This window comes from Scyliorhinus torazame, chromosome 11 (assembly GCF_047496885.1).
Source record: "Scyliorhinus torazame isolate Kashiwa2021f chromosome 11, sScyTor2.1, whole genome shotgun sequence".
In the NCBI taxonomy this organism is placed as follows: domain Eukaryota; kingdom Metazoa; phylum Chordata; class Chondrichthyes; order Carcharhiniformes; family Scyliorhinidae; genus Scyliorhinus; species Scyliorhinus torazame.
In genome coordinates this window covers 123177187-123203184 of record NC_092717.1, presented here as the reverse complement: position 1 = coordinate 123203184, position 25998 = coordinate 123177187, and the positions used below count along the sequence as shown (strand labels likewise).

The following is a 25998-nucleotide window of genomic DNA, read 5'->3' as shown; positions in this document are numbered from 1 at the left end:
AAGAATGAGTGGGGATCTCACAGAAACCTATAAAATTCTAACTAACAGGACTAGCAGGGTAGATGCAAGAAGGATGATCCCTATGGTGGTGTTGTACTGAACTAGGGGCCACAGTCTGAGGGTATGGGGTAGGGCATTTAGGACAGAGATGAGGAGAAATTTCTTCACCAAGAGAGTGGTCAGTCTGTGTAATTCATTACCACAGAAAGTAGTTGAGGCCAAAACATTGTTTGTTTTCAAGAAGTAGTTAGATATAGCACTTGGGGTGAAGAGGATCAAAGTATATAAAGGGGAAGACAGGATTAGGCTATTGAGTTTGATGATCTGCCATGATCATAATGAATGGCGGAGCAGGCTTGGAGGGCTGAATGACCTCCTCCTGCTCCTAACTTCTATGCTTGTATGTAATAATGATTAAACCAGAATATTTGTATTGGGAGTTTATGATACCGGAACAGTTACGCATTTGTTTCGACATGTAGTTCAATAAAGAGCTTGAGTTGAATCAAGTATAAAGAGCAGAAAGGATGATGTGGAGTGCTTATTGTTTTTTCTAGCTGTCATTACTATTTTAATCTTGATAAATATAAATGCAATGGGAGTTAATCTCTGGAACATACATTTGGATCAGGCTGAAAGAGCAGGCAGCAGGTGGCTGGGTATTTTATTTAACTCTATCTATTAATGTATTGTTCTCCAAACTACTCTCCTTCCTTCACTCACAAAGGCACCATCTGCTTCTCTTTCATCTTCATGAGTCTCAACTAACCAAAAATCAGTCTAACACAGCTTTTGTTGGAAGCTCATGGAAAAGAAATACTAAAAAAGGGGAAAAGCAATTCTAGGGAAAGCAGAACATTAATGAAAATAGAAAGACATTAATCACTTAACACAGAAACATTGGGTATTCAAGAATACAACAATAAATCTCAAAATTATATAATATATATATATATACATATGATATATATAAAATGCATTTGCTTGAAGAAATTTTGCTTTTCACCAAATATACTTCAGGCTATCTATGCACAATGATATGTTCTAATTTAATTTCTGAAAACTATTCTGAATTTAGTTATATGAATTAACACACAGCATATTTTGATATTTTTCACACTTTGTTTTGAAATCGCCCAAGATTCAAATTACATATTTGAATTTGGTCCCATTTCCACTTCTCCTCGGATAAGATTGCAAATGAAATAGATGTATTTTGTGTTCAAAAACTCTCTTCAGATTACGAGAGCTGAAGTAGAATACTGTGCCAAGAAAACAGCAGTGACTGTTCTTTATCAGTCATTCATGAAGTCTGATGAAAGATAAATTGAGCTTAAAAATTAATGCAAAGAAGTCTAATTACACAATACTGGACATTTTATAGTTTGATCTTGCAGCAACAATTACCAGATGTTTTTCTGTGATTGGTGCCATCCATGCCTAGAATTTAAAATTTCATTTTCATGTACTAGACTGGAATAAAAGAGGGGGGGGGGGATGCGATAGAGATTAATTTGGTGTCAGAGGGGGCATTTGCTCTGTAATTAGATTTTTGAGTCCTAGCAATTTGCTCTGCTGCTGTGCTAAGTCTTATGAAGCCTGCAGCAAAACAGAACACTGATCTTCATCTTTGCACTTTACTGTGAACTAATTTCATTTCCTGCCTATCTGAAGAGGTGTTTTCATCAAGCATCAGGGTTTTTGTCTTCGTGGCTGATTTATTCATCAATCTCAATGTGATTTTTTTTTTTTTTTACAACCTTGAAATTACATCCAAATCCACACGCATCTGTTTATTCCATGAGAAAATTGAAAATCTGTCTTTGTAATATCATACAAAGATTTTTCCACAAGGTTATACAGCAAGTCGACAGATATTAATGATTTCATTTTTGGAGATTCTTTTTCTTGCAGTGAACAGAATAACAAGGAGGATTGGTTTATCTGAACAAATATTCCAGCCTTGTGACTTTAATGTTTTTGGATCTGGAGTATTCTCAAGTGTACAGATAAAGCCCTCCAGGATTTTCACTATGTAATTTATAATTTAGCTAGTATTTTTTCATAATGATATAATTTATGATTCTAAAGTAATGCCCCATAATAAATATCTTGCATTATGTTAAATTGAGCATATTCAACAACACTGTTGTAAACCATGCTTTTTGCCCAACAATAATTATAATGATTGAAAATGACTAGCCGTCAAGAATAATACTGCAATAGCTGTTGAAAGCCAAAATTTCCACAGAGGTTTAACATTTAGAAAACGATATTTTTTTAAAATGAAGAAGTACACCTTGTAATGTACCACCAAGCTATAAAATCTAGAAGGCCACAGGTTTAGGAAGTTGTAATCAACCTCATCACCCTTGGGCTGGGCAGGCTCCTGCACATGATTGCCATTCAGCGACTGATGTCAGGATCTGCATATATATGAAGGCAGCGCAAAGGTCGGACTGTGATGCTTTCCACATTTAAATAGCCTATTGCAATTTACTGTCAATGCTTACATATGAAAAGTCGGGTGGTATCAAAAAGCTATCCTGTCGGTCTTATAGTGACTAAAAATCATATACAAAGGCAGTGACCATTTGCAACAAATCTATATTTTCTGTTTTATCTTGGTATTTATTACTAGAAGTGGAGATGGAAGAGGTAATGGATGGGGTGAAAATTGATGTATTGTAAGCTGGCTGTGCTTAAAATGGATAGGTTGCCTGGTCCAGATGATTTAGACTCCAGGTTGCTGAAGGAAATCAGAAGAAATTGTCATCATTTGTCAATCTTTTCTAGATATTGAGGAGGTGCCAGAGGATTGGAAGGGTGGTAAGTGTGGCATTCTTATTTAAGAAAGGATGGAAGGACATTCTAGTAACTACAGGGCAGTGAATTTATCATCTGTGGTAAGATTTTAGAACAATTAAAGGAAAAGCAACAGCCAAATGGAGAGGTTTGAGTTAATTAAGGATTTCCAATAGGGATTTGTAACAGGTAAGTTGTGTTTGACTAATCTATCTGAATATTTTGACAAAGTTGATGAGGCAAAAGCAATGGATATTGTCTATATGAATTTTAAGTAAACGTTTGACAAGTTGCCACATAAAAAGCAGGAAAACAAAATTGTAACTCATGGAGGAGTGTCAGCATGGATGAAGAATTGGCCTATGGACAGAAAACTGTAAGTTGTAATAAATAGTGCTTTTCAGAGTGAGGACAGTTGATAGTGATGTAACTCAGTGGAACACAAGGCAAAGGGAGTGGTAACAATAGTATAAAGACAAATGACAGGATTCTCCGTCCCGCCAGACCCGTTTTCAGGCATAGCCGTCCCCATTGGCAGCAGGATCCTCCTTCCCGACTTCCAGACAATAGGGTTTCCCACTGCAGCCAGCACCCACCAACCGTTGGGAAATCCGCGGGTGTGAGTCCGCTGCCGGCGATGGGGAGGATCCCGCCGATGGAGAATCCCACCCAAAAGCTTTGGTCTAGGATAGGTGTTAATAGCAGAATAAAGGTCAGCACTGTTTGAAAACAAAATAGCAGAATTTTTAACAACAGAGCATCATGGGAGTGTCCCTTTAAGAAAGGTTTTTGTCTTATCACAGGGCTTCAGTGATGTCATTGTGTGGGTGGAGCCAGGCTGTGGCTCTGTGAGCTGTTTTTGGTTTCGCTTTCACATTTGGCTGCTGTGGACTCAGATGGAGAACAGAAGTTTTTTGGCCGGTCTCTCTCTAGTTTCATTTTAAATATCTGTTCCAGTAAAAATCATCTTGGTGGTGACTTTTAAGATATAGTTTGCTTCCTGGAAGGATTTAAACCTGCTGGTGAATAGGGGTCAGAATCTCAGGGAAAGTCGGTCTTATTCAAGTGAGAATGCAGAGTGCTGGGCCACGGCCTTGAAAAGGGGTTTTAGTTTATGGGATTTGTTTTTGAATTGGAACAGTTAAGGGGGAATTCATTAAGTGTTATACATAGATGTTTGTAATTGATAAAAATTCTTGCTGTTTGTTTATATATATATATATATATATGTTAACTAAGTTCTTAGAATAAAGTTTATTTTGATTAAAGCAGGCATTGTCAAACTCGGGGGCGCGATGGGTGGGTGTCGGGAAGGTAGCGGAGCCGTCCGTCGCGATGCTTCCGATCGCGCAAAACTGCGCGCAACAGCCGGCTGTTAATAACCCCGGCTGCACGCTGCCTTCAAAATGGCCGTGAACATGTAAAGAAAATGCGGCCACACTGCGCATGCATGCCAGATCATTGGCAGGCACGCTTGTGCAGTGCGGCCACCTTTATTTTAAACAGACGCAGCTTTTTGTTTTACAAGTTCGGGGGGTTTTATTCATTTATTTTATTCATTTAATTTTTATTTTTTTCATTTATTTTATTCATTTTATTTTTGTTTTTTTTACAAGTTCAGGGTGGGGGGGGGTTATTTGATAAGATTTTACAGGAAAGAAATTCAGAACTTTGGACAGATGGAGGGCGGGGTTCTCTGTAATCGGTGCGATGTCCGCCGACCGGCGCCAAAAACGGCGAGAATCAGTCCGGCATCGCGCCGCCCCAAAGGTGCAGAATTTTCCACATCTTGAGGGGCCGAGCCCTCACCTTGAGGGACTAGGCCCGCGCCGGAGTGATTTCCGCCCCGCCGGCTGGCGGGAAAGGCCTTTGGCGCCCCGCCAGCTGGCGCAGAAATGACATTGCCGGGTTGCGCATGCGCGGGAGTGTCAGCGGCCGCTCATGGCATCCCCGCGCATGCGCAGTCGATGGCGTCTCTACCGCCTCCGCCATAGTGGAGACCATGGTGAAGGCGGAAGGAAAAGAGTGCCCCACAGCTCAGGCCCGCCCGCGGATCGGTGGGCACCGATCGCGGGCCAGGCCACCGTGGGAGCACCCCCCGGGGCCAGATCGCCCCGTGCCCTCCCCCCCCAGGACCCCGGAGCCCGCCTGCGCCGCCTGTTCCCGCCGGTAAGATAGGTGGTTTAATCCACTCTGGCAGGAGAGAGCCGGAGAATCGCCGAGGGAATCCCGCCGACTACGCGGCGCGATTCCCGCCCCCGCCGAATCTCCGGTGGCGAAGAATTCGCGACAGGCCGGGGACGGGATTCACGCTGGCCCCGGCGATTCTCCGACCCGGTGGGGGGTCGGAGAATCGCGCCCGGAGACTCCATACTTTCTGACACTGAAAGGCTTCACCTTCATCCAACAGGTTCCATTGGAGGAGCGTGTACGAGGGCCAGAGGGACCCAAAACCATTTCCTCCATTTTTGTTAGCGGCAAATAAGGTAAGAGAAAATGGTGGGTTGCACAGGTCGGCCGGTGTGGGTCGCGAAGGTCGGCCGGTGTGGGTCGCGAAGGTCGGCTGGCGTGGGTCTCGAAGGTCGGCTGACGTGGGTCGCGAAGGTTGGCCCATTGGCAAAAATGGGTCCCCGGAAAAAAAGTTTGAAGAATACTGGATTAAAGTGTCTGGGAAGACTGCTAAATCACAGAATCACACCTCAAGTGAAGGCTCCTGTGCTCATCCCAGCCAAATTCAACAAAAGGTTGGAGGTCAGGTGAACTCCATGTAACTTTGGAGTTCGTAAACCCTGGGCCATAACAAAGAGAGAGAGGAAAGCTGTCATCTTTATGCAATCATTTCAACTCCCTTTGCCTTGTGTTCCATGACATCTTTGTCATTTAATCTCCCCTGTCCACCAACCTATCCCTGACCTCCTATCTTGCTCCACTGCTTCTCTCTCCTTTTCAACAACATTAAACCCATCACAAACCCAGTTCGGAAGGGAGTCACACTGAATTGTAAATGTTAAGTCTTTTTTTCGCCACAGGTGTTGCCAGAACAGCATTTTCGGTGTTTATTTCATAAATAGAGATATTGAGTACAACACCAGGGAAGTTATGCTGAACCTTTCTAAAGCTCTGATTAGACTACACCAGTTCTGATTACCACACTTTAGGAAGGATGTGACAGTGGAGATTTACCAGAATGCTTCCTGCAAGGTTAGGTGAAATGAAATGAAAATCGCTTATTGTCACAAGTAGGCTTCAAATGAAGTTACTGTGAAAAGCCCCTAGTCGCCACATTCCGGTGCCTGTTCGGGGAGGCTGGTACGGGAATTGAACCCATGCTGCTGGCCTGCCTTGGTCTGCTTTAAAAGCCAGCTATCTAGCCCTGTGCTAAACCAGCCCGGTGTGACGAATTGAGGATTATAGGAAAATTGGAGTATAAATGTATTGCGCAATTTAAGGGTTAGAGTGTGATTGACTACAGTGGAGACTTTTTCTTTTTTTAAAGGAATTCTGTTTTGCAGGTCTGAGGGATTTTTAGCAGCCAGAAGGTGAAATTGACAGAGGAATGTGTTTTTCAGTCTGGACTAATGCACTGTGGTCTACCTGGGAAAGTCCCTGGGGAGTTAATGTGCTATCAGTCCCTGGAAAGTTAATTTGTTTTTCAGCTTTGGGGGATGATGCCATTGCTGCGTGAAGCTAAGGGAGGGAGAGACATTTTGAAAAAAGCTTTTGGGTGAAGAGTTGCATTCTGATCTGGGAACCCTTGTTTTTTTAGATCACAAATACAGGCAGTTTCATTTCCCAGTAAGATACTTTAAAAAAGAGTAATAATATTTTAAAGTAGAGCAGTATTGTCTAAAGACAAGGAAGAGGCTGAAACGACCCAGTTGAAGCAGCTATTTGAAGATATTCAGCCAGAGTGTGCAGGTGTTCTAACCGTAGCCCAAATCTGCTCTGCAAGGCAAGAATTACTCTGTGTCCTGCTGATTTTAAACTAAATTGAGAGTTGCATGTTTCTTTTCTTGTTGTTTAATGGGGAATTGAGTGGTATTGTTAAGGTGTAATTGTAAACTGTTCTTTTCAGGTGTGAAGTTAAAGAGTTTAATACTGTATTCATAATAAAGTTGCATTCTAAAATACCAACACCCTGGGCGTCATTCTCCGCCGGTGAGAGTCTCCGTTTTGCCGGCGCCCGGGGGTTTCCCGACGGCGTGGGGCTGCCCCACAATGGGAAACCCCATTGACCGGCCGGTGTTACGGAGACTCCCGCCGGCCGGTCGGCGCAGAAATGTGGCGGGGCGGGTAGGAGAATTTCGCCCCCTATTTTTTCATGCAATCATTCCTAGAACGAATCATTCTTTCCGCAGTCTTACAAATGGCGCCGGAGCGAGGCGACTTCTTGCAAGCTGTGCACAGCATACCCTCTAATTCTATCTTTTACTCTCGTTCTATGCTTCTAAAACTTCATTCTAACTGTTTTAAACTCTCTAACAATGTTCTAATTCAATTACTTTAAATTGATCTTTTCTCTACATCCTAGTTATGACTGTAACATTACATTCTGTAGTCTCTCCTTCCTTCCCTCTGTACGGTATGCGTTGTCTGTACAGCATGCAAGAAACAACACTTTACTTTTCACCGTATACTAATACATGTGACAATAATAAATCAAATCAAATCAAATCAAAATAAACAAAAATACTGGGGCTTCGTTCAAGATCCCAGCCACTGTTGGGGTCATATCTGGGATCATAAAAGTCAGAGAAGCTGAGGTTGCTCTCCATGGTGCAAAAGAGATTGAGGGCAAGTTTGATAGAGAGGTGTACAAAATTATGATAGGTTTGTTTAAGGTAGACAAAGCAAAACTATTCCCATTAACTGATTGTAAAAGGACTGGGGGACACAAATTTAAGGTTTTGGGGAAGAGATGCAGGGGGATTTGAGTAAGAAACCATTTATGCAGTGAGTTTTAATGACATGAAACTCAGGCCATGAGGGTGGTGGAAGCCAGGACCATGAATGATTGCAAAGGGAAATTGGATGGCCACTTGAGGAAAATAAACTTGCAGGGCTGTGAAGATAGTGGGGGAATGGGATGGATCGGATTGCTCTGCAGAGGGTCAACATGGACTCAATGGGCTGAATTGCCTCCTTTTGTGACTCTGATTTATTCCTATGAACCTTTCTTCAGGTCAGAAACTATTATCATCAAAATAGTTGCTTTTATTTGCGTATACTTGCCCAGGAAGAAGTATGATTGAAGCTACCTGGCAGATGGACTAATCTCTTTTCTCTCATATCATTCCTCTCTGCCATTAGTGTGCACCACCATGATATGGTTACCCACTTAATTGTTTTTAAACTGGTTAAAATTAACCAACCAGTTAACCAAGCTTAGCGACTAAAATCACAGTTTCATCATTACGATGGAACAGCTCGATTGTTTTGAGATATCTCCCCATTCTGACATCAATCTATATAAAATATTTAATTTGTACTCTAAAAACAAAGTTTTTAATTTGGCTTGTGCTAGTTACACAAATGTACTGACCTGCTGCATTGTTGGTGAGTGCAGGGGTGCTTGAACCTGCATGGATAGCTGGTGATTTCCTATTTGCTGAGACATAACAGAAGTCTGTTGTTGGTGAAGCTGGTGTTGCTGCATGGATAGCTGGTGCAGAGGTGGGCTAATCTGAAGAGACGGAGGTGGAGAGACGGTCATATTTGCTATAGAAACAGTTACTGGCATCTGACCATTGGGTTTGGGAGCGATACTCCGAGACAGATTTGGATGCATGGTGGATATGTGAGGGTTCATACCAGGTTGTTGATGATAGGCACCTGAACCGAGGTACATTGGAGAGGGGGCCTGTGAGTGACCAGAAAACACTGGCTGCTTTGAATTCATCATCTGGGAAGCCTGGGATGTCTTTGTATCAATTGGGTCATTGTAGCTCTGTAGAGAAGATCACCGGAGATATTCAACTGTTAGCTTGCTGTAATGGATTTACTGACAATAAAATACAATGGTGATTTTCTTCAGTACTCTCCCTTTTCTTTTACTGATATTACTTCTCAGTATTACATCAATAGGATAGTTTAAAGAAATTGCATTAAATGTCCAAGAGACTGTCTTGTAGAATTGGTGTCATGCTGTACCATTACTCTTCTCTGACTACACTCATCACTGAATCAAAAGAATCAGAATACATCAAGAAGCAGTATCACCAAATTGTACTCAATGCCTTTGTCAAAAGTTGTGATTTTTAGCTTTAATTTATTTGTTGCATTAAGCTTCTTTGAAAACTTTTCTATCTCTTTTTTTCTTCTTTACAAATATGTGATGAACTATCAGCACTCTACAAAATCTAGGTACTCTGACATAAGATCATAAGAAATAGGAACAGGACAAGGCCTGTCAAGCGAGTCATAAAGTTATTGTTGGCAAAGAGTTAAAGACAAAAATAAAAGGATGAACACGTCAAACAGATACAGATATATTTAAATACATTGGCTACAATTCTCCCAAAAAACTTCAAAGTGTGGTGTCCAACGGGAAAGCAGGTGTGCTGGCATGATCCAGATCTCCGTTTTTGGAGGCCAGTAGTGAATCCTGGTGGCTTCACGTTGAGCCAGCGGACGGGAGAATTGGAGGGACCAGGTGAATTTGACTTAAAGCTGAATCTGATAATGACGCTGAAAATTTAAATATGCTAATATGGTTCATGCCCTCACTGGGCATGGACTACTGAATTACGTCGCCAGCCAGAGAGAATCTCAAAATGAGTTATATCTGGCGCAAATCGCGTTATGGTCCTCTCACGAGAGTCATAACATGATTTGTGCCTGCCCATGTGGGAGCCGGAGAATTGCCCCCGTTATTTGCTACAAACATTGTAACACCAGAATGCATGATTATACATCACTATAAATTAAAAATTATGTTAGTGCTTAAGTCACAAAACGTGTTGATCTTTTATTGTAAATGCATACTTAAATGAAGACACATTTGTGTTACGTGCATAGAACTAAGCAGCAAACAGTACTTTATCAATAGAGTTACATGACAATTGAGCAACTCATGCAATGAAGGAGGGAAAATGATTTGGAAAATGACTTTCTTGACACCATGGAGTTAAAAAGTGACTTCTGAGTGAAGCGTGGAAAGGGAGAGAGAAGGAAATTTGAAAGAGTGATACTGAAAACATTGGTAAGAAAGGGCACTACCTTGGAAACCAGGCTGGCTCTGTAAGCTGCCAACTGTTTGAGATACTCCTTTTTGGCAGCTTCAGTCTTCTTTTTGTACACCTGTAAAACATTGTAGTGCATTATCCATAAATGGCAGCATTAGCTGGCTACAGGGCACATTCAAGAAACAGCAAGCCTTAATATTGTCAAATTTGATTCGCAAAACCATAATTTTTACAGAAGCCTTTGAAACTCTAGTTAGTCAATATAAATCAAACTCTTTCCTTTTGAGTCTTCCCAATTCCAGAAAGTGTAAAAAAGAACAAATATCATGGAAGTATTACTTTTCCAATGGTGAACCATTGTCGCCATTCATATAATTTGAAAGAAACAACTGCTTCAAAGAAGTATTACTCTTTGCCATAATAGTTTTTCACTAATTTGATTTTGTATTAAAGAACAATTAGCGTTAACAACTACTTTTCTTGAATAAATTCTAATTTTCAGAAATATTTGAAACTTAATTCTTGGAAATAAGTACATGTATAGTTTCTACTCTAATAGTCAGTTGATGGGACAGTAAGGTTAATCCTCTTGGCCCCTCTTTATCCCTGGATTGGCCCATTCCTTTGTCCCTTCCAGTCCAAATTATTGTATTGGCTATTTATTTGGACAATCAAATCTCCTGTGAAGGCCTGGACCCCGGCAAGGGGTGCACCAGAAAATTGAAGTATGCACTCAAAGATTAAAGGATATCTGGGCTGTGCAGACCAGACATCCACTTGTCTGTTGAAACAGTTGCACTCAAGGGAGAACATTGCTTGCTTGACAGCTTTTTCTCTTAGATCTATTTCTCAATTGCCCAATGTTTATTCACTGAAGATAAAGAGGTGTCAAGCACTTTCTACTGATACTTTAAAAGTCCGGTTGGTTGGTCCTTTTATAGGGCTATGGTTAAAAACATTTCATAGAATTTTCATAGAATTTACAATGTAGAAGGAGGCCGTCTGGTCCATCGAGCCTGCACCGGCTCTTGGAAAGAGCACCCAAGCCCACGCCTCCACCCTATCCCCGTAACCCAGTAACCCCACTTAACCTTTTTTGGACACTAAGGGCAATTTATCATAGCCAATCCACCTAACTTGCATGTCTTTGGACTGTGGGCGGAAACCCTCGCAGACACGGGGAGAACGTGCAGACTCCGCACAGACTGTGACCCAAGCTGGGAATCAGACCTGGGACACTGGAGCTGTGAAGCAACTGTGCTAACCATCGTGCTACCGTGCCGCCCCATTCATTTAATAATAAAGTTTAATAATAAAGGAAGTTGTGAATAAATGTATTGTTTTGTTAAATATTTTCACATATGACATTGTTACTATAGGGTTCATTGGATCTGTACAGAGTATATAATGAGTGAATAGGTAACTGCTATAAGTTGGTATGGGGGTATGAGGGGGCCATTGGAAGTGGGTTGAGGGGTATAGGTTTGCACGGAGGCATAAGTGACTGTGGAAGGTGGGTAGGGAGCATAACCTTGCATGGAGAGTAGAGCGGCTGGGGGTAGTTGGAGGGGCAGAGATTGACATTTTACATGGGGGGATAAGGGACTATGGTGGGTGGGTAGAGAGACATAACTTTGCACAGAAGGTATGGGGGGCCTTGCGGGTGGGTTGAGTGGCGTAAGTTTGCATAGATTGTATGAGGGGTCATAGGAAGTGGGTAGCGTGCAATAGCTTGGTATGGCATGTATAAGAGGCAATGGGGGTGTGGTTTGGCATGGAGGGTATGAGGTGCCATGGTGTGGGTACAGGGAAATAAATTGGAATAAAAGTTTAAGGTGCCCTGTGTGAAGGTTGGCCTGGGAGGGTAAGGGGGGGGGGGGGTTCCATGGTGGATGGGTAGAAGGGCACCACTTCAATTAGAGGGTGTGAGGGTTCATGAGTATGAACAGAGGGTAAGTGCTTTGCACAGTGGATAGAAAAAGCCATGGGTGGATGGAGGAGTCGAGGCTGGCATGGAGTGTATATGGGGCTAAGGGGTTAAGGGGAGGGGCGTAGGTGTGGGTAGAGAGGCATAGGTTGGCATAGGGTAAGAGGGGCCAATAAGCCGTGTGAGGTTAATAGCTTGGCAGGGGGGGTAAGAGAGCAGGGGAGTGGGTGGGTGGACATAATTTGGCATGGACGATAAGAGGAGCCAAAAGGATGAGTAGAGAGGCATAACTTGGCGTGGAGGGTATGAGGGACCATGTGATGTATGGAGGGAAGTGAGAGGGTGTGAAGAGTGAGAGCTGGAGAGCTTTATCTATTTTACTGCTTTATTTCAACCAGGATGGAGTCCCAAAGCACCAAGGTGGACCTTTGAAACAGCTCACCTCTGCACCAGATGGTCCGCGGCTGCCTCCAAACCCTTTCCAGGGCGGCATCCTGACTTCAGTTATCATCTGCAGCTTCTGCCCCGTTCTCAGAATAAAAATCCTGCCTTTGAAGGTACTTTTAAAACCCATTCCTTAACCCTTTATTCAGTTTCTCCTTCCCATAATATCAATTTTATTCAGCATTTGATGAACACAATTTCGTAGTGAAGAAATTTCTGACATGCTTGAATGCTGCCTACTCTATATGGATGTGATAATTTAACACCTGTTTGCTTTTTCTGTGATGCATTTGAGAAAGTATGTCAATATCAAATATACGAAAGAGTACTTTTTCAAATAAAAGTAATTGTATGGGGAAAAAGAGCGAGGTCAGGAAGAATGTTGGCTTCTAAAAACTGATAGCTGGCTTTTAAAAGCTTGTTTGCTGCAGGAGGAAGTGAAGTCGGAGAGAGGTGGCGAGTTTCTCAGCTTTGTGAGGTGCTAGGCAAGTGGAATTTAATCGTCATTCTGATGAGCACTGATTTCAAACGGAACTAATTTGGTGAACATGTTTTCTAGATATTGTCAATGAAATTAATGAAATGACAGGAATGCTGAATAATCATGTAGAGGAAGAGGCTAGCATACTGGAAATCCCAAGGAAACGAATACTGAATCAGGGATAGCTACACAACAAAATTAATGGAAGCAAACTTACCATAAAGAAGAAAATTATGGCACTAAAGAGTGACAAACCTTCAGAACCAGATGGTCTCCATCACTTGGTTTTAAAGGAAGTAATTGAGAACATTGCAGATATCCCAAGTATAATTTTCTAAAGCTCCCTTGATTCAGGAACCAGTCCTTTAGATTTAAAAGTTGCACATTATATGAAAAGTGAGAGAGGGAAGCCAGGAACTACAGAAAGGTTAGCCTAATACCTGTGTCAGTAAGTTGCTAGAATCTATCATCAAGCAAAATGTGAATGAACACCTAGAAAATGGTCAGCTGATCAGAGACAGTCAGCATGGATTCGTAAAAGCTAGTTCCTGCCTGATGAACCTGATTGAATTTCTTGAATAGGTAACTAAAGTTGTGGAGAGGGGAATATCTATATGTTATTTATATGGACTTACAACTATTTTGGTGCAAATCAAATAACTAAAAATTTCACCATCTGCCATGATGGGATTCAAACCCAGGTCTTCAGAGCATTGCCCTGGGTCCCGAGAGTAATAATCCAGTGACAATACCACTATGCCACCAAAAGGCATTGATTAAACTCCTTATTAGAGACTATGGACTAAATTTGCAGCTCACGGAATTGAAGGCAAATTATTGACACAGTTAGGAAATTGGCTGATATCAGGGGCGCAATTCTCCCATCGGGAGACTAAGTCCCGACGCCGGAGTGAAAACCGGAGTGTTTCACTCCGGCGACGGAGGCCGTTCCCAGCCCCCTATTCTCCCGCCACCGGGGGGCGAGGAGCGGCGCCGCGTCATTTACGCGCGCCGGGCCTTGGCGCCCCGTAAAACGGCGCCGTGTAAATGGCGTGACCGGCGCCGCATGAATTATGTCACCCACGCATGCGCGGGTTGGGCGGCGCCAACCCACGCATACACGGTTGCCGTCCTCCCCGCGGTCGCCCCACAAGAAGATGGCGGATCGATCGCGGGGCAGCGGAGGAAAGGAGGTCCTCCTTCAGAGAGGCCGGCTCACCGATCGGTGCACACCGATCGCGGGCCAGACCCCTTTTGAGCCCTGCCCCGGTGCAGGAACCCCCCTTGCCCCCCCCACAGGCTGCCCCCCCAGCGTTCCCGCGCTGTTCCCGCCAGCATCGACCAGGTGTGGATGGCGCCGGCGGCAACCTGTCGGGTTGGGCAGGCCGCTCGGCCCATCCGGGCCGGAGAATAGCCGCTCGCCCATTACCAACGGCAAGCGGCGATTCTCCCAGCGGCCAGCCGTGATTCGCGCTGGTTTGGGGGGCGGGTGGGAGAATCGCGTGCGGGCGTCGGGACGGCGTGGTGGGACCCGCGCAGCTCCCGGGCGATTCTCCCACCCGGCGTGGGGGGGGGGTGGTGGGGGGGGGGGGGGGGGGGGAGAATTCCGCCCCAGGTGTTAGATAATAGGGATAATGGGCAGGTGCTCTAATTGGCTGGATGTGATTCGGGGTGCTCCACAAGGATCTTTGATAAAGCCTTAGCTTTTCACTATATTTATTAATGACCTATTTGCTGATGAGATAGGTGGTATTATAAGCAGCGTAGATAGGAGGTATTTTTTTCAATATAAATTTGGAGTACCCAATTCATTTTTTCTAATTAAGGGGCAATTTAGCGTGGCCAATCCACCTACCCTGTACATCTTTGGGTTGTGGGGGCGAAACCCACGCAAACACGGGGAGAATGTGCAAACTCCACACGGACAGTGACCCAGAACCGGGATCAAACCTGGGACCTCGGCGCCGTGAGGCAGCAGGGCTAAACCACTGCGCCACCGAGCTGCCCAAATTGCAGAGGTATTGATAGATGAAGTGAATGGGGAAATCTGTGGCAAATGGATTCCAATGTAAACAAATATGAGGTTATCCCTTTTGAAACTGAAATGGTTAGAATAGAGGTGGGATTCTCTGATCCTGGGCCGGGTCGGAGAGGGGGGGTGCGATTTGCGCGCGCCGCCCCAACGCCGGTCGGTGCCATTAGCGCTGCCGGTGCCGGAGCGGCCCCCGCCGATTCTCCGCGCGCATTGTGCCGAGTGGTCGCCGAGATAGGCGGAGTCCTGCCGGCACCATTCACATGTGGTCCTTCCCGGCGGGATCTCGCTGTTCATCCTGCAGGGGGTGGCCTGGTGGGGGGGCGGGGTGGGATCTGACACCCAGGGGGGAGGCCTCCACCTTGGCCTGGCCCGCGATCGGGGTCTACTGATTGGCAGGCCGGCTTCTCCTGGTGGGGGCCTATTTTACTCCGTGCTGGACCCCTGTAGCTCTACGCCATGTTGTGTCGGGGCTGGTGCGGAGAAGGCAACTAGCGCGCATGCGCGGGTTCGCACGGTCATAACGCGCATGCTCGAATTCGTGCCGGTCGTAACGCGCTTGTGCGAATTTGCGCCGGCCGCAGCACGCCTACGCAGATCTGCAGCGCCCGTTTGACGCCGGTATCGGAAGCTGGAGCTGCATGAGGCACTCCAGTGCCGTGCTGGCCCCCTGTGATGCACAGGATCGCTGATCATGGGGGCCTGTTGACGCCGTCGGAGAATGCGACGCTGTTTACGATGGCGTCAACACTTAGCTTCAGGACCAGAGAATCCCGTCCCGGGTATTTTCTAGAAACAATGGAGGTCCAAGGAGACTCGGGGATCCAGATACATAGATTATTGACATGCCATGGTACAGAAAATAATCTGAAATTATCGTTGCATTCCCTGGAGTTTAGAAGGTTAGGTGGTGATTTGATCAAAGTTTTCAAGATTTTAAGGTGAACAGATATGGAAAATAGAGAGAAACTATTTCTGCTGTTTGGGGTGTCCAGAAATCTGGACATTTCATAGAATTTACAGTGCAGAAGGAGGCCATTTGGCCCATTGAGTCTGCACCGGCTCTTGGAAAGCGCACCCTACCCAAGGTCCACACCTCCACCCTATCCCCATAACCCATTAACCCCACCCAATACTTAAGGGCAATTTTGGACACTAAGGGCAATTTTAGCATGGCCAATCCACCTAACCTGCACATCTTTGGACTGTGGGAGGAAACCGGAGCACCCGGAGGAAACCCACGCACACACGGGGAGGATGTGCAGACTCCGCACAGACAGTGACCCAAGCCTGGGACCCTGGAGCTGTGAAGCAATTGCGCTATCCACAATGCTACCTTGCTGCCCCATGTTTCCTCAACAAACATACAGTAAGAACCTAATCATAGAATCGCTACAGTGCAGAAGGAGGCCATTCAGCCCATCGAGCCTGCACTGGCCCTTGGAAAGAATACCCTACTTAAGACCACACCTCCACCCTATCCCTATAATCCCACCTATCCTTTTTGACACTAAGTTACAATTTAGCATGGCCAATCCACCAGCACATCTTTGGACAGTGGGAGGAAATAGGAGCATCTGAAAGAAACCCACAGGATGAAAGTGCAAACTCCACACAGAGAGTCTCCCGAGGCTGGAATTGAACCCGGTGTCATAATATCCACATCAGCATATCATGGTGAAATCACACACACACTGATGGACAGGCAGTTGGACCAACCAGCACACACATAACATCGCAGCCAATCACCAGTGAGAGCACACGCACTATAAAACAGGGAACACCACAGTTCCTGCTCATTCTACCAGGAGATAGCTCAGAGCACAGAGCTCACAGCGCCACTCAGACATAGACCATGTGCTGAGTGCCTCACTAAGATAGTGATAGGGCTGGGTCCACAGGTTAGCCGGTGAAGCACGTACCCAAGCCAGCAGTTAGTTGTTACCGTTGTTCAGACAATAAAACAGAGTTGTACCATCTACAGCCGTGTTGGATATTTTGTGCATCAGAACACCCAACACGACACCCGGGACCCTGGAGCTGTGAGGCAACAGTGCTAACCACTGTGCTACCCTGCACCTAAATAATACTTTTCACATTATTGTGACACCCCAAAGTGCTTCACAGACAATGAATTCCTCCTGAAGTGTTGTTCCTCTGTTGTTAAGAAATTGGAAATGCACAATTAGGCGCAATTTCTACTCCACAAGCTCTGCTTGAAGAAATTACATTTTTCACTGAATTGGAAAGGATATCCACACACCAAAGGTTTATAGCGGGTACTCCACTGCTGAGGATCCTGTAGCCTCAGCCAAAGGTATGCCAGCTACTTGAGGTCATGGTGAAATTGAGTTTTATCATGAAGGAATCTCCAAATTGTCGACTCTTCCATGAAATGAAATGAAAGTCGCTGTAGTCCTAGAGGATCATAGGCTGCTTTCCCCTTTGAGAGAAAGAGCTGATTTAACACGAGGGGCACCACGCCTCAGGCAAGGTGCAAGGTTGAGAAGGCAGGGCGTTCATGAATAACCTCAGCCAGTACGGGAACTGAATCCGCCCCGTTGGCGTCACTCCGCATCACGAACCAGCCGTCCTGCCAACTGAATTAACTGATCCCCATAACTCTTCCGTATGCACAGACTGTATGGCGCAATATCAAATTATTTCAAATGCTGAAGCTTTCAAAGAATGTTTGAGGCACAAATCCTTGCACATTTGCTGAAGGAGGCTGCTCCAAATTTTGGGCTGTTGCAAATATTGGCTTGGGTTCGGTGCCATCAATAGGTGATTTATCCATTCACTTAATCTACAAATACCTGTAATTGTATGCTTACAATGCTGACTATCTCATCAGCAATAAACTCTAAAGAAGTGTGTTATGGACAACTCTATTTTCTCTCTCCACAGATGCTGCCAGACCTGCTGAGATTTTCCAGGATTTTCTGTTTTTATTATAGCCAATTCTACTTTTCTTATGCTTAGGAGTTTACCTTTATTGACTATTATCTGATAATAATCTTTTATTGTTACAAGTAGGCTTACATTAACACTGCAATGAAGTTCCTGTTTAAAGCACCTAGTCGCCACATTCCGGCGCCTGTTCAGGTACACAAAGGGAGAATGTAGAATGTCCACATTACCGAACAACACGTTTTTTGGAACTTGTGGGAGAAAACCGGAGAACCCGGAGAAACCCACGCAGACACATGAAGAATGTGCAGACTCCAGTAATTGTTGGTGTGATCCTAGGGAAGTGACAATGGTAATTCCTTACTATATAAACTTGACATGGGGAAGGATGCTCCATTTGGGAGACTATGATGTTCTCTCGTCAGAGCTGAATTGCAACCGGTTTATGATACCCCTGGGAGTCAAACAGGTGAGCAATTCCGAATTCTTTACCATGCAAATGTATGCATGGCACAGACATAGGACCCACCCCGCCCCCAACCCTTCACTTCACTTGGGTAGAACGTAATAATAATAATAATCACTTATTGTCACGAGTAGGCTTCATTGAAGTTACTGTGAAAAGCCCCTAGTCGCCACATTCCGGCGCCTGTTTGGGGAGGCCAGTACGGGAATTGAACCCGCGCTGCTACCTTGTTCTGCATTACAAGCCAGCTATTTAGCCCAGTGTGCTAAACATAAGAACATAAGAACTAGGAGCAGGAGTAGGCCATCTGGCCCCTCGAGCCTGCTCCACCTTTCAATGAGATCATGGCTGATCTTTTGCGGACTCAGCTCCACTTTCCGGCCCGAACACCATAACCCTTAATCCCTTTATTCTTCAAAAAACTATCTATCTTTATCTTAAAAACATTTAATGAAGGAGCCTCTACTGCTTCACTGGGCAAGGAATTCCATAGATTCACAACCCTTTGGGTGAAGAAGTTCCTCCTAAACTCAGTCCTAAATCTACTTCCCCTTATTTTGAGGCTATGCCCCCGAGTTCTGCTTTCACCCGCCAGTGACATTCCCAGAAACGACATTTAAGAATATTTTAATCAGGTGAGGGCATGAACCTGGTTACGGCAGTGGGGAGGGCCTAGGAACATTACATATTGAGTCCTCACCGGCACATATCCCAGTCTCCCAGTCGCGTGTTTCTCGGTGAAGCGCTGTTCGCTAGCGACGGGATTCTCTCTTGCTACCGCTTGTCAATGGGATTTCCCATTGAAGCCACCCAAGAGAATTCCAACAGCTGGAGAATTCTGGCCCCAGTTTTTGGCGAGATTTGCACCCATGGCGAACGGGCCCGAAAACCCGCAGCTTTATCTGTCACTTTTCAATGTTAACCAGGACCACTGCTGTAACTGGAATGGCTGTGCATAATCACATCACATGAAAGAATTAGTCTTCCTCAGAAAAACACAACATCATTACAAAGTTGCTTGGGGCCATTGTCCGAAATGAATACAACGCCATAATAACATCAGACAGGAACCATTGCTCTAATTGAGAAGTACAACACAGCAATGTTAGCTGGAAATATCATGGGGGATAACTCTTGTTTGGGTGAAGATGGAAACCTGGCAGTGACATTTTGGCCACCCTTGAAAGAAAAACTGGGTGGCTGATTCCAACCACCTTTTTAATCATCCCCAATAACACCATCACGTGGGGTAATTCTTCTGTGAAAAACAGTATTGAAACATTTGAGAGGGGATTTTAATTCTCTTTGCCTGGCAGGAGTGGTAGCAAAACTAAAATGTTAGTAGTTTTGTTTACTACCTCATTACCATTATTCCTTCTGCTGGGCAACCGAGGCACTTGCATGACTCAGGACCCTGTTGTAATTTGCATGTCCAATTGGAACATCTGCCATGGATGCTCTGCTAAACTAATCTTGGCCAGTGAGAGGATAAGTCTTGAAAATAATTTTCTGGGGCCAGGAGGGGCTTCTTTTGTCAACACAGAAATAACATGTGCTCCTTTCTCACCAAGATTCACCCTTGCGTTCACACTCACCCTCATCTACCTCCAACCTCCCCATCTACCTCTACTGGCCAGTTTAGCCTTCCAGTCATCCATTATTTAATCAAAATCAGCAAGTTGCAGTAGGAATAGAGGATTCAATTGATCTATGGTTAATGAGGCCTGGCTCTTGGATTGGAATGGTATTCTTAGTGGAGGGACTGGGCTGCCAGTTCATCCATTCTGCCAGCCAATCTCTTGCAGCTCAAATTCTCCTGTAGCTAGTCCTATGGGGCATCGGGTGATAATGCGGTGTTACAGACGCCTGGTCAGCTCTCGACAATAGCTCAGAGACTGGACCAGAGCCATAACCTTTTAGAGTTTTAAGACGGTGAGGAAAGATTGATTAATTTCAGCAGTAATAATATAAGAAATAGGGACTGGTTATTTTATAAACAAACTTTATTAAAAAAGAAACAATATTTAAACTTTTAAACTTTAAGCCCAACAATAACAGATTACTTGCAGTTTCTTAACCGTAACATACGAGTTCCCATTAAACAGCACTTTAAATAACCATGCAGCTCTCATGCCTCTTACACATACAGCCAAAGGCAATACTTGCATTTACGAAGCAATTTTCCTTCTGTGAGGGGCATTAATTCAGAACCCTTTTCCAAAGATTGCCTCGGTGGCCACTTTCATGACCTCTCTCAGTCAATTTCCAAAGCTTTCTCCTGTACCTGTTCAAAACAGGATTCTTTCTCTCTCTCTCTCTCTCTCTCTAAACTCCACCCAGCCCCTCAAAGAAAGATTCACTGGGGTTTCTAAACTTGAACCTGTCATTGTTATCTTGGCTGTTTGATTGCCCACTCCCGTTTATATAAAGACAGAGCCATACTGCTGATATGCAACTAACCTCCCATTGACGAACAAAGAGGCCATCAGACTTGTAATGGGCTAATAGCTGGTCAGACAGAAATGTCCCGAAGGACAATGGATCTGGGGCACCCTGTGTATTCCCACTAACAAGTTTAAGTCTGACCAGGGCAATGTAACTCGGCCAGGTGTGGGTGTATCCCTCTGACTCTGTGCTAGCCATTTTTCCCCCCTCAGTCTGTTTAACCCATCTTGGATCTCACTTCTGGATCCATGTTCCTAATATCTCCCTTGCTTACCAATCCATCTTCAGTGGAATAGCAAAAGCAGTGTCAATGGATTAAGCTGCCACTTTTTCAACCCGGTTGAAAGGGAAATCAGCCTGGTGTATATCAGACAGCCAATCCACTACTTGCCATTTTACATCTTTGCCCAAGATAAATTTTACTTGCAATGTCCGCTTGCCTTAGATTTCTTAAGAATCTACTTAAAAAGTTGAAAAAATAGGCTTTTACATATGATGCCATCAGAGATTGAAACAAATCTCATCCTTTTTACATATTGTAGACATATTGTAGAAATATTGAGCCTCAGTAGCTCCAATGGGAGAGCTGGGCACTACTGAGACAGCTCAGGGACTGTGAGGGTGTTTCACCATGGAGGAACCCTAACTGAGATACACATCAGTAAAGAAATAAACAAAACCTAGGCCAGCAGGTCCATAGGAATGGAAGGGAAATCCCTCTGCTGGATTAGATTTGGTCACGCTTGCAGCGTTTCATGATCACGGCCCCCTCAATGGGGCATCGGGCCTTTGGCTTGGATAACTCACCCAGTCTGCCTCCATTGAGCTGGCAGTCTCCTCACATGGCGTGGGAGAGACAAACTTCCAGCGAGGTTTAATTGAGCGTTAATAAGCTTAATTCGCTGCCAGTCTCCATGGAGCGGGCAGCTGATCTGATTCCCAGCTTGTCCCTGATACATTACCTGGCAGTAGGATTGTATTGAGGAGCCTTCCTGTGCGACTCCACCCTATTTACCCAGCTCCATGCTCGCCATTGTGTACTGGGATAATCCAGGCCATCGGTGCAACTTCCCAATGGTTATATGCAACGTTACTTTCTTACTTAAAGTTACAACAAAATAGTCTATCACTGATTGTCTGGAGTTAATTGCTGGCAATAAATGGGAAATGTTTTTGAAACAAAATGGTTCATCATTACCACAATACCTTGTTTTTGTGGATGGGCTTCTATTTTAATGATTTATCCCTCTCAGATACACAAGCTCAAACTTTAACGGTGTTTACAAAATTACTCGTGCGTACAGGTAAATCACAGGAAATACAATGTGCACAATGTACGGTTTTTGAAATATATTGCTGCAATCAGACATTCAATCACAAGTAAAATCTGTCAGGAGAAATAAATGCAGAAAGCTATGATCCCTTATCTATATGCTGTCTGAGCTCCAATGAGGAGAAAATGATTTGATTGACTTGACTGGACATAATATTAATGGAATTACTGACAGCTCAGAGAAGAAGACATTGGTTTCTGGACTCAAAGGATTTGTCAGCTGCCTCAGAAGTATGATTCCAGCTCTTCACATTCTTGCTGCTCCTAATTCAGCAGGACAGGCTCATAATTAAAGCAAATTAACTATTTACACTTGCCACTACTACCAGGGGGAGGACGACATCAGCAGGAAAGACCGAGTGGGAAATTAAATTCTTCCCACTTCTATCAGCTCAACCCTCATATAACATATTAGCAGTAACGTTGAAGCGTCAAACACAGAATAAATACTGTGGGTAAAGTAATTAGGTGTTGCGATTGAGTTAAACTGCCTGAGTTAAGGCGACTGCATATAAATTATGCAGCCGAAAGCAAGCATATGTTGTAGTGTTCAACAGTTGCTAATGTTACCTGATCATTAATTTGTGGATCAGTAAATTAATCCATGGCACTTAGCAACTTCGGCAGCTGGCTTTACATTTTCAGAAACAAACAAAACAGGAGTCACTGCTTGTTACATAGGGAAGCCCTGCTATTATTATCACCAATTGACAAGAAAGGTTTATCAGAACAAAGGCTTCTCATTTCAACAATGTTTTTAAAGAGCAGTTAAAGAAATTAAATTTAACAGGAATTTGAAGAAAAATACCAGTACTGTTAAAGAGCGGGGGGGCAACTAAAATAAATTGTGTATTATGAGCATATGGGAAAAGGTGCAAGGGGGGAGAGGAGAGGGTAGAGGAGAAGAGGCAGAAATGGAGAGGAGGAGTAGATGGTGGAGGAGGAGGAGGTGAAGTTGGTGGAGGAGGAGGATGAGGTGCAGCAGGAGTTGGTGGAGGAGGAGGATGAGGTGCAGCAGGAGTTGGAGGAGGTGGAAGGAAGAATCTACGTACAAAATGTGAATGTTTCTATTGGATCCAAAAATGTCGTGATAACACGCTGATGATGTTAATATTATCCAAAATAGCGATGGAATGTCAGTCCGCTGTCATCTTTGAAATTTGATTGTTTTTGAACACTTCTTCTATGATGCATTCTCATATATAGACTCCTCGCTGAAGACTGTCCTTCTGGATTTCTTCGGAAGCAGCCATTATTTCTAAATCTACGTGAGATTTACATTAGATTGGTGACAGTTCATTCAGTTTAATTAGGGAAATTAACTGTTAAATCTGCTAAATTGCACATGCTTTCTGGCTACTCTCAAACCTTAATGTTTTTAAAAATAGTTCAATACTTTTTGGTGCCTTGCCTGTACCAGATCTGCAGACATGCAGATTTCTCTGCACATCAAAGCTAATTAGATTAACTTCAGTAGCATTACAGACCTTCATTGTAATGAGAGTAGCAAACAAAAGCATAATATGAAAATGTACATTAGAACTTGAGCCCTACTGATGGGTCTTCATGATGTAGAAAATGTTCAGTTGTATCTAGCTACTGTGTCTAGCATATAATGGCATAAATTGCAAAGTTGTGTTATTGACATGAAGCTTCACTGGACACAAGTACAGAACTGGGGCAACAGTCCTAACTCCCTCTAGCAAGGTTTCATGCTGGGCACCAAGGCCCTACAATTTCTGCCCATAGAGAGTTTGCAATGCAGATAAATAAAAAGGAAAGACTTGTGTCTATATGGCATGATTCACAACTACTAGGCATCTCAATGAGCTTTACACTAATTAAATACTTTTTGAAGTGTAATCACTGCTGTAAAGGAGGAAATATGGTAGCCAATGTTTGCTTAGCAAATTCCCCCAAACGGTGATTCGATAATGATCAGGTAACCCGGGGCGGATTCTCCTGTCCGCCAGCCACGTTTACTGACGTGGCGCGCCACTGCCGGCAGCGGTATTCTCCGTTCCCACAGACAGCCAATGGGGTTTCCCATCGTGGCCACCACACGCCATCGGGAAACTTGAGAGCGTGGGTGCGCAGCCGGCAAATCGGAGGATCCTCCGACGGAGAGTTCCACTACCCGTTTTTGTGAGGTTGATTGAGGGATAAATGTTGGTCAGGACACCAGGGATGACTCTCTTGCTCTTCAATAACGTGCCATGGGATTTTTTTACATCACCCACCTGAGCAGGTAGAGGGGCCTCGGTTTAACATCTAAGCCGAAGGATAGTGTAGCATTCCCTCAGAACTGCATTGGAGTGTCAGACGTGTCAGGAGTCTGGGGGAGAATTCCAGCCTGGATCCAGTGGTGGGCCCCGTGTATGGCTCAAAATATAGCAGGTATATGTTGTCTCACTAGGGCTATCTGAACTGCTTGTATGTTAGATCCCAATGAAGATTTTCCAGCCCCCCCTCCCCCCGTGATGTGTTTTCCAGTGGCGGAGGCGGCTTGCCACTGGCTGCTGGCAGGATCCTCTGACCCCACTGATGTCTATGCCATTTTGTAAGGCTCGCCCGTTCCACCGCCGGGGAACCCACAGCAGGGCGCTGCCTTTGGCAGGATTAGAAAATCCCGCCCAGAAAAACATTTGGAGGTTGCTCACTCAGCCTGCTCCCTTACACTGATGATCTTGTAAAGGGTGGGTGGAGAGTTTGCCCCACAGGGCCACTTTGGAAATGCCCAGTACAATCAGATACCAACCAGTCAGCGACTGATCTAGTGGGTTCCAGCTGGAATTGCCGAGCAAGAAGACTGATGGATTGTGTGGGCATTATTTTGTACTGAGGCTGATGTAACAATGAGATTGGTGACACAATGTAATTACTGCATTTCCTAACACATACATGTGCTAAAAAAAAATTGAAGTCCAAAATTATGATAAAAAGTTCACAGCAGTTTGTACTTCAGCTAATATGCTATCAGCTATACAGTAAACCTGTCACAGCTGTCAGCCTGGCAGTGTGGGAGTAAAGTTTGCTACACGGTCTGTTCCAGGAACTCAGCCAACCTAAAAACTCCCTGAGGAACAATAATATCACTAACAATGTAATAACAGAAGAAACCAGAAACAAGAAACGACTGTTCATCCTATCCAGGTCATCTGTTGTTCAAATTCAAATTAAGACACATCTAAGCCATTTTCATTGTGGTGCTGAATGCCTTTTCTCATTGAGTGCTTTCCTCTGTTTAAAAAAACAGAACTTGCATTTTTATTGCACCTTTCACTTCCTCAGTAGATCCCAAAATGCATCACAGTCAATGTGAACTTATGATGACTGTTGCAGTAAAGCTGATCACAACCAATTTGCACATAGCACAGTCCCACAAAGAGCATTGAAATAAACAACCAGATAAGTTGCATAGTGTCGACCATCGCATAATAGATTGTCAGGCCAAATAATGTCTTGGGGTCTTCAAATAATGTCTTGGGGTCTTTTATATTCACATTAAACTGACATTAGATTAGTGGCTGAGGACTGGATGTTCAATCTGGGGTCGCAAATTTGCTGCCTGGATAATTTCCAGGGCCCGACTCTGTGCTACGTCAACGTCAGTGACACAATGTGATCCTCAAATTCAAAGGGCCCTATTTGGTCAACGTTTTTTAATGCCTCTCTGAAACATTGCCGGAGGCAGACACCAAGAGGCAAAACTTTATTTTCCTGAGGTCCAGAAGATGAAACACAGTTTTCGAAACCACAACGTTCTGGATGGGGATGACGATGGCTGACAGCAGTAATGGCCTGACAGAAAGGATGTGGTTCCAGTGTTGCAAGAGGTTCAATGACCTGTTAAAATCTGGAAAGATGAGCCGTGAGCGATACCTGGGTGACAGGCCTCTAACTATGTATAAAGTAACATGCCACAGGCTGAGCCGACTGCATGCCCGTAGTTTTCCCCAGCATTGTCAGAG

At 44.3% G+C, this 25998-nt stretch overlaps 1 protein-coding gene across 9 annotated transcripts in view; it reads right to left on the bottom strand.

Annotated features, from left to right (window-relative positions):
- The window catches only part of tox (thymocyte selection-associated high mobility group box), a 449045-nt gene that overhangs the window by 32678 nt on the left and 390369 nt on the right, over positions 1 to 25998 (bottom strand). For 7 of the 9 annotated variants that reach the window (XM_072467717.1, XM_072467724.1, XM_072467716.1 and 4 more), the window contains 2 exons: positions 10024 to 10104; positions 8348 to 8752 (listed from right to left, as the gene is read on the bottom strand). In XM_072467717.1, coding sequence (XP_072323818.1) covers positions 8348 to 8752; positions 10024 to 10104 — 486 coding nt within the window. The remainder of the gene's footprint in view (positions 1 to 8347; positions 8753 to 10023; positions 10105 to 25998) is intronic. The other 2 variants (XM_072467723.1, XM_072467722.1) reach the window with 1 other exon arrangement.